This window comes from Mixophyes fleayi, chromosome 6 (assembly GCF_038048845.1).
Source record: "Mixophyes fleayi isolate aMixFle1 chromosome 6, aMixFle1.hap1, whole genome shotgun sequence".
Lineage (NCBI taxonomy): Eukaryota > Metazoa > Chordata > Amphibia > Anura > Limnodynastidae > Mixophyes > Mixophyes fleayi.
In genome coordinates this window covers 220,209,658-220,223,973 of record NC_134407.1, presented here as the reverse complement: position 1 = coordinate 220,223,973, position 14,316 = coordinate 220,209,658, and the positions used below count along the sequence as shown (strand labels likewise).

At 42.4% G+C, this 14,316-nt stretch overlaps 1 protein-coding gene across 1 annotated transcript in view; it reads left to right on the top strand.

Moving 5' to 3' along the window:
• The window catches only part of LOC142095498 (uncharacterized), a 101,629-nt gene that overhangs the window by 33,232 nt on the left and 54,081 nt on the right, over window positions 1–14,316 (top strand). Inside the window, 1 exon segment of the mRNA XM_075178443.1 lies at window positions 10,800–11,021. Coding sequence (XP_075034544.1) covers window positions 10,800–11,021 — 222 coding nt within the window.

The following is a 14,316-nucleotide window of genomic DNA, read 5'->3' as shown; positions in this document are numbered from 1 at the left end:
GTATTGCCAACGCATGTAGATTCAATTTTGAGTATCAAACTGTTTATTCTTTTCCTTTATTGTATGTCATGTTAAATTGACCATTGCTGTGATTAGGATTCTTATACAGGTTTCTCTACACAGACACATGAACCACTAAAACCTTTTATTTGTTGGGATACTGCATTTTGCTTTATATTACGTGTACACTTACATATGACAATGAACAGTGGGATCAATTTTCTCATTTGATTGTTAAAATGGGCACTATTTAATACTGACCTTACTGTATTTTAGTTATGACAACACATTTCAGGAGAGCAAAACTGTTGTTTCTTGTTAAGTCCTGCTCTACAACTACTGAAATATATGTTGTTGCAATTATTTTAAGTAAGATATTCCTGTAAAAGGTGGACTATTTGTGATGGTGTCCATGTACTTTCATGTCGAGTTTACTGACTATTACATTTGCAGTCTGCAATAAAGCTCAAGAGGTACAGATTGAAAAAACATCTGCATCTCACTCTATATAAACAAAAGTTTTTGAACATTTGTACCTTTAAAAGGAATTCAATCTAATAGAGTCTCTTATCAGAGTTATGCCATTTTAAATAAACAGGGCACCCTTAGGGTCAGTGGTACTTAAGTTTTGGTTGATGATGACTTTGCTATACGGTGGAGTCATCCTTCAAATATAATATAAATTGTTGTGGTATATCATCTGAAAAACCTGCAGATCTCAAGCATAAAAAAAATTGTTTTCTGAAGCATTGTTGCCATTTGTTAAGAATTATTTGTAATTTGTTTGATTGACCTTCACTAAAGTAGTGTGTCATCATTTAATGTTATTTCCGGCTTAAAGCTGTTATGCACGTCTAGTTGCTATCCAATAACGATTGTCGATTGCCCATTTGTGGTTCCAAAGCACAATGTGATTTAATAGCCAAAAGAAGCAGAATAACAAGTCAGAATAAAATAAGTTAAGTACAGCTGTTACTTGTCGCAGGCGCCCTGGATCCAGTGTACAGTCATTCAGGTCTGAAGGCTGTGGTCAAGAAGACTGGTCACTAGGTCCAGAGCCCCTGCTTATATGCAGTCAGTGAATACAGTAAAACAATGCAGATGATGTGGCTTGCTTCTATTGGTCCAGGCTTCAGGAAGGTCCAGTGTACTGCCAGTCATAGGCCAGTTCAAACCAAAATATCCAAAGGTGGGGGTCAGCTCTCCAGGGGATGCACTACGATTTTCCCACCAAGAATCCAGTTTAAATTAGTCTATTTACATTATACAGGCAGCATCATTTTAAACATTTATTCCCTAACATCGCTAACTAGAGTATGCGAATGAACAGACAACTTTGGATGAATAGGGGATTAAAATTATACTAAACTCGACATATTTCCTGCAACCTGAACCTTTGATTTCACCAACATGTATATAACTTATAATATTAAACATAAATACTGCTACATTTCGACATTAATAACTATGTGTTGCAACTACAATTACTAATTACAAATGTGTATGTTCGTGTGAATGTATGTAAAAGTGTAAAACCTGTTATTGCCACGTGTTGTGGCTGGATACGCTTCTCCACGCCGTAGCGTGCTCTACGCATAATTTCAAAGACAACCAAGTTTGCTAGATATTAATTGAAATGACTTTATCCAATTTGCCGACTTCGACAAAGCTTACAAACGTTACTTAAATGTTAGAATTAAAGTTGTTTCTTTTCCAAAAAAAAAAAAAAGGTTTAACAAACTCACACAGAAGCAGGAGGGGTAGCAGGTACAGTTTAACAAGCCAAGCAGTTCAGTGACAAGGAGTGGCACTTTTGTGGCTGAAGTGCTTGGTTTGTTTGGGCCCCCACAAAACAAGCTAACAATGGGCTTAAGGCAGCTAAGCTAACAGTGCTGTCAAGGAACTGTAAGACTGCAGCGAGCTGGCTGGTTAGAACAACGGCTCAAACACACAGCAGTTTATATCACATCTAGGAAACATTGTAAGTGCAACACAGCAGTGTCAGGAAAAAGAACTGGTGCAAGATGGAATTGTCCTTGGGCCCTCCCACCCACCCTTATGTTAGACATACACAGTTTAACAAACCAAGCAGTTCAGTGAGAAGGACTGCCAGTTTTGTGGCTGAAGTTCTTGGTATGTTTCGGCCCCCACAAAACAAGCTAACAATGGGCTTAAGGCAGCTAAGCTAACAGTGTTGTCAAGGAACTGTAAGACTGCAGCGAGCTGGCTGGTTAGAGCAACGGCTCAAACACACATTATTATCATTTATTTGTTAGGCGCCACAAGGTATCCGCAGCGCCGCACACAGTACTAACAGTAGACTATACAGGGTGAAACCATACAGAACAATGAACAAAAAGTACCAATACTTCAGAAACTCCGGCCAGTCATATGCAGTAAAGACGGAGCGGAAGAACAGGTATGGAGACAGGAGGGCATCCTAGATATGATCAGTTTATATCATATCTAGGAAACATTGTCAGTGCCACAAAACAGTGTTAGGAAAGAAAAGTGGTGCGAGATGAAATTGTCCTTAGAACCTCCCACCCACCCTTATGTTTGATTTACATAATATGATTGATGGGCAGCAGACTAGACAAGGTTATAAAGACAACAATATAATCACATTGACAGTATTATTAGGACAACAATTGAAATGTAGACAGTATTTATACAGTATTTATTAGGTTGATAATTCAAATGTAGACAGTATTAGCCCTAACTCTATCCTGTCACTATCTCTATCTCTGTCCATATCCCTGTCCCTATCCCTATTATAGCACTGTCCACATTTGAATAGTCTACCTAATCACACTGTCCACCATGTGAATTTGTGACCTAATGATACTGTTGACACCTGAATTGTTGACTGTTACACAAACTGATAGACCAAGGCCAAACTGTCAAACAGTGTAAGATGGAATTGTCCTTGGAAATATGTTATAAAGGACATGTACAGTTTAACAAACCAACCACATCAGCGACAAGGACTGCCACTTTTGTGGCTGAAGTGTTTGGTTTGTTTGGGCCCCCACTAAACAAGCTAACAATGGGCTTAAGGCAGGTAAGCTAACAGTGCTGTCAATGAACTGTACAGTGGGAAGATGTTGTCATCATCCTCAGCTTCATCCTCATCAGTGTGTACATCATCCTCACACAATATTAATTCATCCCCGCTGAAATCCACCTTTACAAAAGTGTCTGTACTTTGATGTAATTGCTGGTAAAGGCCTTCCCCTTGGGATATATAGTTCATTTTGATGAACATCACCTTTTCCAAATTTTTAGGAAGTAGTCTCCTATGCTGATCACTGACAAGGTTCCCGGCTCTGCTGAAAACTCCTTCTGAGTACACACTGGAGGGTGGGCAGCTTAGGTATTACAAAGCGGGTTTGTCCATGGGTCTCCAAATTGCCCTTTTTTTCCTCCCAGTTTGTAAAGGGATTGACTGACTTGTCAATTTGTATGCTGCTGTTAATATAATCCTCCATCATTTTTTGGATGTTGATAGTAGGATCAGGTGGAGTTATGACAGAGGTGTCATGATTTTTGGGCAATTCTTTTAGACCAGACCAGGGGGTATATTTACGAAGCTACGGGTTTGAAAAAGTGGGGATGTTGCCTATAGCAACCAATCAGATTCTAGCTTTTATTTAGTACTTTCTACAAAATGACAGCTAGAATCTGATTGGTTGCTATAGGCAACATCCCCACTTTTTCAAACCCGTAGCTTAGTAAATCTAGCCCCAGATGTCAAAATGTTGTGCTGACTCCTCTACATCATCCCTGGGTCTCTTGGAACAGCTTATTTTTTTCCTACCAGCAGTAGCCTGAGAAACTGAAGGAGGAAACACCGTTGTGTCACGTACCACTTTCGCTGTCAATTTGCTCACCAGGAGCTCATTGCATCTCTTGAGATCTGGGTTAGTTGGAAATAAAGAGAAGACATAGCTCTTAAACCTAGGATCAAGCAAAATGAAGTGATCCGATTTCAAGATGTTGAGAACTCTTGGATCCTGGTGAAGCGAATAAAGTACTTGATCTAAAAGTCTGACATACTTGGCATAATTGCTTTGTTTCATCTCCTCCTTCAATTTCTCAACTGCCTTTCCAAAAGTCTACTTAAGGGAATCACTTGGCTCAAGCTAGCAGTGTCTAAACTCACTGCACAGGTGACTAGTTTGAATGGTTTCAGCACCTTGCACAACACAGAAAGTATTCTGCACTGCACTGGACTAAAATACATTCCCCATCCTTTCCCAATGTCATGGCTTGTCGAGTAAGTGTGGATGGCTTTTCGTTGTTTCTCCATCCTCAGAAGCATATAAAGGGTGGAACTCCACCTTGTTACCACCTCTTGCTTCAGTTGGTGGCAGAGCAAATTAAATTGTTCTTGTAGCTGCTGCAATCTTCTACATGCTGTTGTTGCAGCATGCCGGAAATGTCCCAAAATTTTTCAGGCACAGACAGCATCTCCTGCACATCCCTGTCATGTTTTACAAACCTCTATACCACCAGGTTGAATGTGTGAGCAAAACAGGGACTGTGATGGAATTCACCCAGCTGTAATGCTCTCACAATATTGGTCATTATCAGAAATTATATATCCTGAGGGGAATCCAAGAGAGATAAGCCAGGTTGCATTAACATCGCTTAGATTTACTAACATGTTCTCAGCAGTATGCCTCTTAGTGAAGCTGGTGATACACAGAGTAGCCTGCCTCTGAAAAATCTGGCGTTGTTTGGTAGATGTTGCTGCTGTTCCTACTGCTGAAGGTGATTCACCAACCCAGTGGGCTGTCACAGTCATATAATCTTTAGTTTTCCCTGTTTTGCTTGTCCACATATCTGTGGTTAAGTGTACAGTGAGTAGAATGGCATTCTGTAGCCCAATAATTAAATTTTTTTGAACCTTGTTAGAGGTGGGTAATTGCTTTTCTAGTAAAATGGTGTCGCAATAGAATTTGGTACCGGGACACAAGACCTCAATTAACTGTCTAAAACCAGCTTCATTAATTGTGGATATTGAATGCAGATCTAATACTAGCATAGTCGCATTGGTGTCTGTGATCCGCTTTGCGACTGGGTGACAGCTGTCATACTTGCTTCCTCTTGTAAAGGGTTGTTCAACAGTCAATTGTTGTAAACTACTAGAGCCTTATTCTTGGTCTGCTTCTGGGAGGAAGATCCAGCCTCAGCAGCAGCGGGCCTAATGCTCAAGAATTCTTTAGAGGAATCCTGAATAGGGGAGGAGTCATCTGGGCTTAGCGACTTGGATGCAGGACTAACTCTGATCATTAGTGAGGGTTTTGATGAGGATGGTGTTGTCGGTATAGATTGTAGGTCCCGGGATCTAGCAGAGAGAAAAGAGATAGCTGATGCTGGACTGCTTGTTGTTATTTTTTTAGCATAACTTTCTGATTATTCCGAAAGCTTCAAATGAACTCTCTTCAAATGGCGTAACATGGATGAGGTTCCTAGATGGTTAAGGTCCTATACTGACTGTGGCTTTACAAACGCTACAAATGGCTACACAACTGTTGCCAGCATTTGGGTAAAAATAATTCCAAACATAAGAGGTGGATTTTTCGGTCTTATGCCCAGGCATGACAATGGCCTTCTTCTTATCACTGGCAAGAACTGCTTCCACTGGTGCAGGACTTACACAAACAACATCATCATCATCATCATCAACATCCTCATTAGCGCCGTTGTCAGCTACACAAAAATCCTCCTCATCCTGTTGCAAATCTAAAGTGGCATCCTCAGCTTGTGTATCACCAGCTACACTTGGGCTGTACATCCGCACATTTAAAGAAATGTGCAAAGAAGGCTTCTTTAGGAGTACAGTATCAGAAAGGTCAGGCTTAGATATAGCACTTGTGGATAGACTCTCCTCGGGGACTTGTGTCATTTCTGAACATACAGTTTTTCTACTGCCTTACTGTTTTTTTCCAGCTCGGCTTTTACACATAAATGTATTTGGGCAGCTCTTTTTGACTCAGAATGACAAGGTCTTGCATTGTCATGATAGACCTTACAAGAAGATGCCGCACTGACAGTTGCAGAACTAACACTCATACAGAAAAGCCAAGCACTGATTCTTTCCTTACCACTGCGTGTGTAGAATGACATGTTGAGAATTTGTTTTTCTACAGTTAACATTCCCTTCTTTGAGGTGTTTCCCTGACTTAAAACCACTATGAACTTGAACATAGGCTTTAGCAGATGACATAGAGAGACTAGTATCATCATCATCACAATTTATTTATATAGCGCCACTGATTCCGCAGCTCTGTACAGAGAACTCATTCACATCAGTCCCTGCCCCATTGGAGCTTACAGTCTAAATTCCCTAACATACACACACACACAGACAGACAGACAGACAGACAGAGAGAGACTGGGGTCAATTTTGATAGCAGCCAATTAACCTACTAGTATGTTTTTGGAGTGTGGGAGGAAACCGGAGCACCCGGAGGAAACACTAGTATCATAATGACTGGTGCCAGCAGCTGCTTGGTGCTCCTGCCCTTCTGTGGACTGATCTGAATCCATATCGATGGCACAGAGCAATGTGACTAGAGACTGGAAAGTGACAAGAACACTGTCACCCCTATTTCTGTGGTAGCAATGGCAGTGAGCAATGTCAATAGAGACTGGATAGTGACAAGAACACTACCATGTTTCTGTGTTAGCAATGGCACTGAGCAATGTCACTGGAGACTGGATAGTGACAAAAACACTATCACCCCTGTCTCTGTGTTAGCAGTGGCACTTAGCAATGTCACTGGAGATTGGAAAGTGACAAGAACACTGCCACCCCTGTTTCTGTGTTAGCAATGGCACTGAACAATGTCACTGGAGACTGGATAGTGACAAGAACACTTCCACCCCTGTTTCTGTGTTAGCAATGTCACTGGAGACTGGAAAGTGACAAGAACACCGCCACACCTATTTCTGTGTTAGCAATGGCACTAAGCAATGTCACCCCTCCTGTATCTGTGTGAGCTATGGCACAGAGCAATGTCACTGGAGAGTGACAAAAACACTGTCACCCCGCCTGTTTCTGTTTGAGCAATGACGCTGACCAATTGCACTGGAGACTACCAAGAACGATGCTACCCCTTTTGTGTCCATCTGTGAAATGGCGCCAGATCTCCATGGAGGGAGGTACTTATAGAATCCAAAATTTGTGAAATCCGTCAACATGCCGATTACATTTTGCCTCAATTTCAGTTCTGAGGACGCGCAAATCTCAGATTGCCTAAGTTCGGGGGAGACTCGCTTTTCAAAAAGCCGAGCCTGAGCATCCCTACCTATAATTACTAAAGGAGACAGATTGAAGAGGCAAGAGAGAGGGGGAAGACAGAGTGGAGAAGAGGGGGAGGAGGGAAAGGAGGGGGTTGGGAAGGGGTCTCCAGGGTCACCTAGGAGCATACTGTTAGAGATAACAGGTATGGTGTGTGTTAGTTGTCTGTCAGCCTGCAGGAGAAGCCCAAACAGAATAAGTGAGGAAAGTGAAATGGGGTCAGGCATGTGAAATGACAGATATATAGGAGGGAGACTCCTTGAATTCCAGCCAGCTAAATCACATGGCCATAAGTCAGTGAATTGCTTTAGGTTTGAAATAGAGAGATCATCCATATAGAGGTCTATCCGTCGAAACCAGTCTAGCACACTTAGTGGAGCAGTAGATCTCCAATGCACCGGGATTACAACCGCTGCAGCATTGTTCTGGTGTAGGAGCAATGATTCCTTATATTGGGAGATCGAGACGTCAGAGACATTCAGTAACCAGAATTCACTTGGATAACTGGATATAATTCATCTGCACAGTACTGCTAGGCAGCTGAGGAGGTGTAAGTTTAAACTTGACTTTTGATTCAGTTTTCCACCTTTGGGAAATTTTAGGGTCCTGCCATTACCCCCAAACTAGGGCATTAGTAGGGATCCTCCCTTGGTACTTACATCCTTTGCTTGATGCCAGTGGATTCTATACTTAATATTAGTGGGGAAAAGGACACATGGATAGACCGGAGAAGCAGTTACTTGTCTAATCATACACCTGCTAGAATATGATCCATCCTCCTACCATACATCATTGTACTGAAGCCCTCCATTAGAGATCCCCATCCATTAAAAGTAAGTAAAGAGCCTAGCTGCATTCAGCAAATGTTGAGAGGTAGGCACTAGTATTTAGGAAAAAAGCAAATCCCAAAGGTAGAAAATAATAAGAAAATATTACCAGTTTATCTCATATGATAGGGCAACTTGCACCTGAAGAAAGGGAGTCTTAAGAGTTTTGAGAATGTAATTAAAAAAAGTGATATTGATAAGTGTGTACACGGACCTAAGATGTAGTCAAGACCCAAAAGGAACATTATATAGAAAAAAACATTTTATACATTTAGGGCCTGATTCATCTTCGAACACAATGTGAAAGCAATTTGCGTTTTAAAATATCGCACTTAACTTGCACGCACGAGAGCCCATATTCGAATACAAGCGGCTCTCAGGAAACGTTTCCATGTGAATATGGGTATAAGTAAGCTCTGACTATACGGTACTTGCCGTATGCAGACAGACACAACACAGTGCAGGATAGGCACATGCATATGTGCAATATAAGGTCCCATCACAACACATGCAAAAAAACCTATTTTATAAAACGAATTAACAACTCTTAATACTATAATCATTAATAAAAATATATTTTACAAAAACATTTTTCTGATATAGTTTTATTTTACATACAATACATAAATCAGGATGTTCTCACTGCGTACTGTACATAAAACATATTTTTATAGTTTCTCTTACACACATGTCCTGCCATACATACATGTAGTCATCACTATCAGTCTGCACTTACACCTGCCCTGTACCTGGTGCAAGTGAAACGCCTGAAAAACACAAACCTAAGAGATGCTCGGAATCGGACAAATGTGTATACACTCAACCCCGGTGGCCCCTTTCTGTACATTGCCTACGTGCGTCTGTCCCTTCCTGCCCCACCCTAAGCAGTTGAAGGTGTCACTTGTGTTCAGACATGAATTAGATACAATTGCATTCACCGGCGTAAGTCCGTTTCTGAGCATGCACAGAGCAATTTCATGCAAGCTACGGAAAGCAACGAGACTTATGTCCGCAAAAGAATAAGGCTCTTTGGGCTAGATTTACTAAACTGCAGGTTTGAAAAAGTGGAGGTGTTGCCTTTAGCAACCAATCAGATTCTAGCTGTCATTTTGTAGAAAGCACTAAATAAATGAAAGCTAGAATCTGATTGGTTGCTATAGGCAACATCCCCACTTTTTCAAACCCGCAGCTTAGTAAATCTAGCCCTTAGTCTTAACAGCACTCACAGGTGGGCAGATTACAAAACAGAAAGATTCAAACCACAAGCAAGTTGACTGGTTACAATGTAGTGCCTTAATTTTGCGCTTAAGCCATTTCGTGTAAAACATTGAATAAAAAGAGAAATAGAAATGTTGTATTTTTAAAACTAAATTCAACTTTAAAATAAACTGTCATACACAACATTAAAAGCAATTTATATCAGCATATAATTTAAGAACATATTTTATTTTAAACGTCATAAAATAGCTGCTTGCTTAACGCCATTTTATCTCACATTGAACACCCACACTTACATGACTACAACTCTCAGAAACCCCTGTTATTTGCAACTGTAATGCAGAATTAGATTCTGTGTGATTGCTTTACATATTTAACAGTCATGGGAGGAAAAGTGTGTTTGTCTCTTGATTTGGGAGGAGTGTTGAATTCCATGTGACAGTTTGGGTAATCGATGGGGAGAATCATGCTCTGGGTTCCACGAGGAGGTTTGGTGTTGGGAGAGGGACTGGCACACTTTCCAGGAGGCACGAATTCCATGCGCTGCTAACAGGAGGGGAGGGGTGGGCGACTGTTACAAGCGCTGAGCTGCAGTATCATGTGCCCCGGGTAATTGTCCTGCACTCAGGGGGAGACAGTTACATGCTCAGAGGCGTGGGGCCACCCACTGTCCATTAGCTTTTCTATCACATGCTTCCCCATGCTTTTCTCACAAAAGTTACCCCCTTCCCACCAGCTTTTAACTCAATTCCCTCTGCCCACCAGTTTTTTCTCACAAGTCACCCTTTGTGCACCAGCGTTTGTCTCACATGCCCCCTGCCCTCTCCGTCCCTCGGTATGTACTGAGCACCTTGTCACATTGGCCCTCATTTTGTACTATTATTCCCTACCCTTCTTCACTACACCCACTAGCACTCAATGTGCCCCCATCACATCCTGTCACTGCTCACTCCCCAGTATGTGGCACTCACAGACACCCTTCTCTCTCCCTGCCCTCTTCTACTGGGAGACATCTCCCCTCCAGCACCCAGCTGTGTCATCCTATGTATCTCAGTGCGGGGGGAGGGGGACCATAAATGTTACTGGGTGCAGCCATTGTGGTGTGGTCTTGTTATATCAGAGGGAAATAACTTGGATGTCATTGATCCCTCAGGATAGAGTGAAGAGGTGAATGTACTTTAGGACGTATATCAGTACAGAACAAGTAATGTCTTACAGCTGATGACTGACAGATATGTGACAGTAATTTTCCTCTCCTCCACTCAGGAGGTAACAGGCAGCCTAGTCCCAAGTAACAATCAGCAGCTGCATCTAAGAGATATTGTGGTAGTCACAGTAATTCCTACTGTATAATCCTCATAATACTTATATCCTCCTCATTCATCACCTATTTTATTTTACCTGTGTTATGTTTATCGTTATATCTCATTATATCTATGTAGGTACATAACCTGCCAGTCACTGCGTCCTCTCACCCGGAAGATGTTACATCCGGTCTGTGCGTTCCACCGACTTCCTGACTGTGCGGTCCACCGACTTCCTGTATGTGCGGTCCACCTGACATCCGGTCTGTGTGGTCCACCGACTTCCTGTATGTGCGGTCCATGCGACTTCCGGGGTATGCGGTCCACCGACTTCAGGATTGTGCGGTCCACCGACTTCCGGTCTGTGCGGTCCACCTGACTTCCTGACTGTGCGTTCCACCGACTTCCTGACTGTGCGGTCCACCTGACTAACGGACTGTGCGGTCCACCCGGATCCTAACTTTCGGTATGTGGAACGCATGTAGCGAAGTTCTGTTGGTACACACAGGCCGGAAGTGTTCTCTCTTCTGTTGCAACTTCCGGGTGACCTTAGAGTAGGAGGAGTCAGAGAGGTGACTGCTGTGTCCGCACCAGGTAATTATGTTATTATTATTATACATTATTATACAGGGGGAGCAGCCTCTGGTGTCCTGTGAGTATAATACGTGTGAGCTGACTGGGGCCCTGTTATTATAACACAGTTTGAGGTGTAATTAGTGTAATACAGGTGCAGCAGGTTCTGGTGTCCTGATATAATATATTTACAGCAGACTTTGGTATCTTGTTATTATAGTACATGTGGAGCAGACTATGGTGTTCTGTTATTATTACACAGTTGGAGCATGCTCTAGTGTCATGTTATTATAATACAAAGAAAATAAAAGGAGTACATTTGCACTTTGGTGAAACCATTGTTTTGTATGTTTGGTCGCTATCAATAAATATTGTCCGCTTCGATCAATGTGGTTCCAATGCACAAAAGAGATTCAGTGGCAAGATGTAACAAATTACAATTAAACAAAACAAAGTACAGCCGATACATACGCAGCGCACTGGTTCCAGCAAACAGTCATTCAGTCCTGAAGCCTGTGGTGAAAGCATACTTGCCAACTCTCCCGGAATGTACCCTACAGTCCTTTCTTTGCTTTATTAACCTTTTCTGTCCTGTTTGCTTTCCTTTTCCCCCTTAGTTTCATTTTTATGTTACGTGGGGTTGGATAAGTAGATATTTTGTGCAATGTTGGGTTAAAAGTTTTGGTAAAATTGCTGATTTTGTGGCCACCAACACTAAGGGGGGTATTCAATTGTTCCTCCGGGCGCCGCCGGAACGAGCGCGTTAAAACTATTACCGTTTATATGGTAATATTGCGCATAATTACCGTTCATACGGTAATTTACTCGCTCAATTTCAGCTCGCTGCTCAGGGAGCTGCGAGCTGAAATTGAGCGAGTAATTACCGTATAAACGGTAATAGTTTTAACGCGCTCGTTCCGGCGGTGCCCGGAGGAACAATTGAATACCCCCCTAAGACTGTACTAAGGACTGCACATCCACGGTGGTGTCTCTTTGTACTATTTCAAATAGATTTTTTTTTTTTTTTTTTTTTTTTTTTTAACACCTACCAGGGGATTTTAAACACTGTTTGGCTATATGTACTGTTCTAGTAGGTGGGAGCTTATCCATCCTGGGAAAACTACTGTATTCTGAGGTGCATCACCTATAGAAGAATGAAGACATTTTAAATCCAAAACAGATAACACATTGGTAACGGGCTTGTTATTGTGAAAGTTGTGGTCTAGTGCCGCGGTTCCCAAAGTGTGCGACGTGGCCGCGGTGCTGTCACAGGGGTGCTGCGGCCAGGTGGTGGAAAAAAAAACAACTTGCCAATCTGGCGACGCCCGGGACCCAGCATCCTCCTTCCTCGCTTCTCATTGAATGTCGGGCGTGATGACATCACGCCCGACAGTCAGTGACAAGCGGCAGAAGAGAGGAGGATGCTGGGTCCCGGGCGCCTCCGGATTGGTAAGTATTTTTTTTTGTTTTTTTTCTCCTCTTCCTTGCCCCCGGGACACAGAGGGGGCAGAGTGAGAGGTGGAGATGGAGGGCACAGAGTGAGATGAAGGGCATAGCATTGGGATACCTGACCCAGGGAAAGAAAGATTTGCAGACTGTCACTAAAATGTTGCTAAAGATATCATACCCCATCTGGGAACTACAGAGTGATACCAGTGTGACCTGTGTATACTGATCAGTGGATTATTGGTGACCTGTGTATACTGATCAGTGGATTATTGGTGACCTGTGTATAGTGATCAGTGGATTATTAGTGACCTGTGTATAGTGATCAGTGGATTATTAGTGACCTGTGTATAGTGATCAGTGGATTATTAGTGACCTGTGTATAGTGATCAGTGGATTATTAGTGACCTGTGTATAGTGATCAGGGGATTATTGGTGACCTGTGTATAGTGATCAGGGGATTATTGGTGACCTGTGTATAGTGATCAGTGGATTATTGGTGACCTGTGTATGGTGATCAGGGTATTATTGGTGACCTGTGTATAGTGATCAGTGGATTATTGGTGACCTGTGTATAGTGATCAGGGGATTATTGGTGACCTGTGTATAGTGATCAGTGGATTATAGGTGACCTGTGAATAGTGATCAGTGGATTATTGGTGACCTGTGTATAGTGATCAGTGGATTATTGGTGACCTGTGTATAGTGATCAGTGAGGCATCAACTCACCTCTTGGCCCCTCTCTAATCAGTGGGCAGCTAGGCCGCTTATCTCTATCATTTACTTTAGTTGCTGCACACACAGATACAAATCTCTTTTATGGATGAGGTTCCCCCCTCAGCCAGTCACTGTGGTCTATCTGTTTCTGTGTGTGTGTCTGTCTCTCCTCTGTTTTTCTCTTCCAGACATGCTTAGATAAAGGTTAAGTCCCCCAGGTTTGCACATCCTCTAGATAGCCCAATTCATGCTTTCCTCATATGTATGTCTGTATATAAGGGATAATATGTCTTTAAAAGTGCTGTAGCCACCTTGGGGGAGACAGAAGGGGAAAGCTCAGGGTAGGAGAGATAGAGGTGGTACTGGAGGCCGAATTAGTAAATTTGTTCACCTATAGAAGAGGTTCATTCAGAAAAGCAGAGGGCCGGGAACAGAGTCTTTTGGGGCCCCATCGTAATGGGAATGGAGGGGGTGACGATCAGTCATTTAAGTGATGGGATATTAAATCTCACCCTAGAGATCATCTACCTGCTGACTGGAGAGGTGAGAGATTCTGTGACATCATTAATAGAAACCATTATATCAGAATCTTACAACTTACCTCTCCTGCAGCTCCTGCCATCTTCAGTGGATCAGTTACTCTGAGTCCTCTGTTTTCCACCAGCTCCCAACACAACAACATCTCGCTGTTTGCATTAATCTGTCCAAAGCAGGTGATCCATCTGTGGGGGCGCCGGCCATAGACAGAGGACACAGATTGGTGGCAGGAGCTGCACCCATCTCAGATATTCACTCCACTTTCCTAGGAAACTGTTTTATGTAGGAAAGACATTGTTTTTAAAAATTTGACTTATTGCACAATTAACCCATAAAAATATCAACTCTGAATGGGTGTTTTTATTTACTTTTTTTATTGATG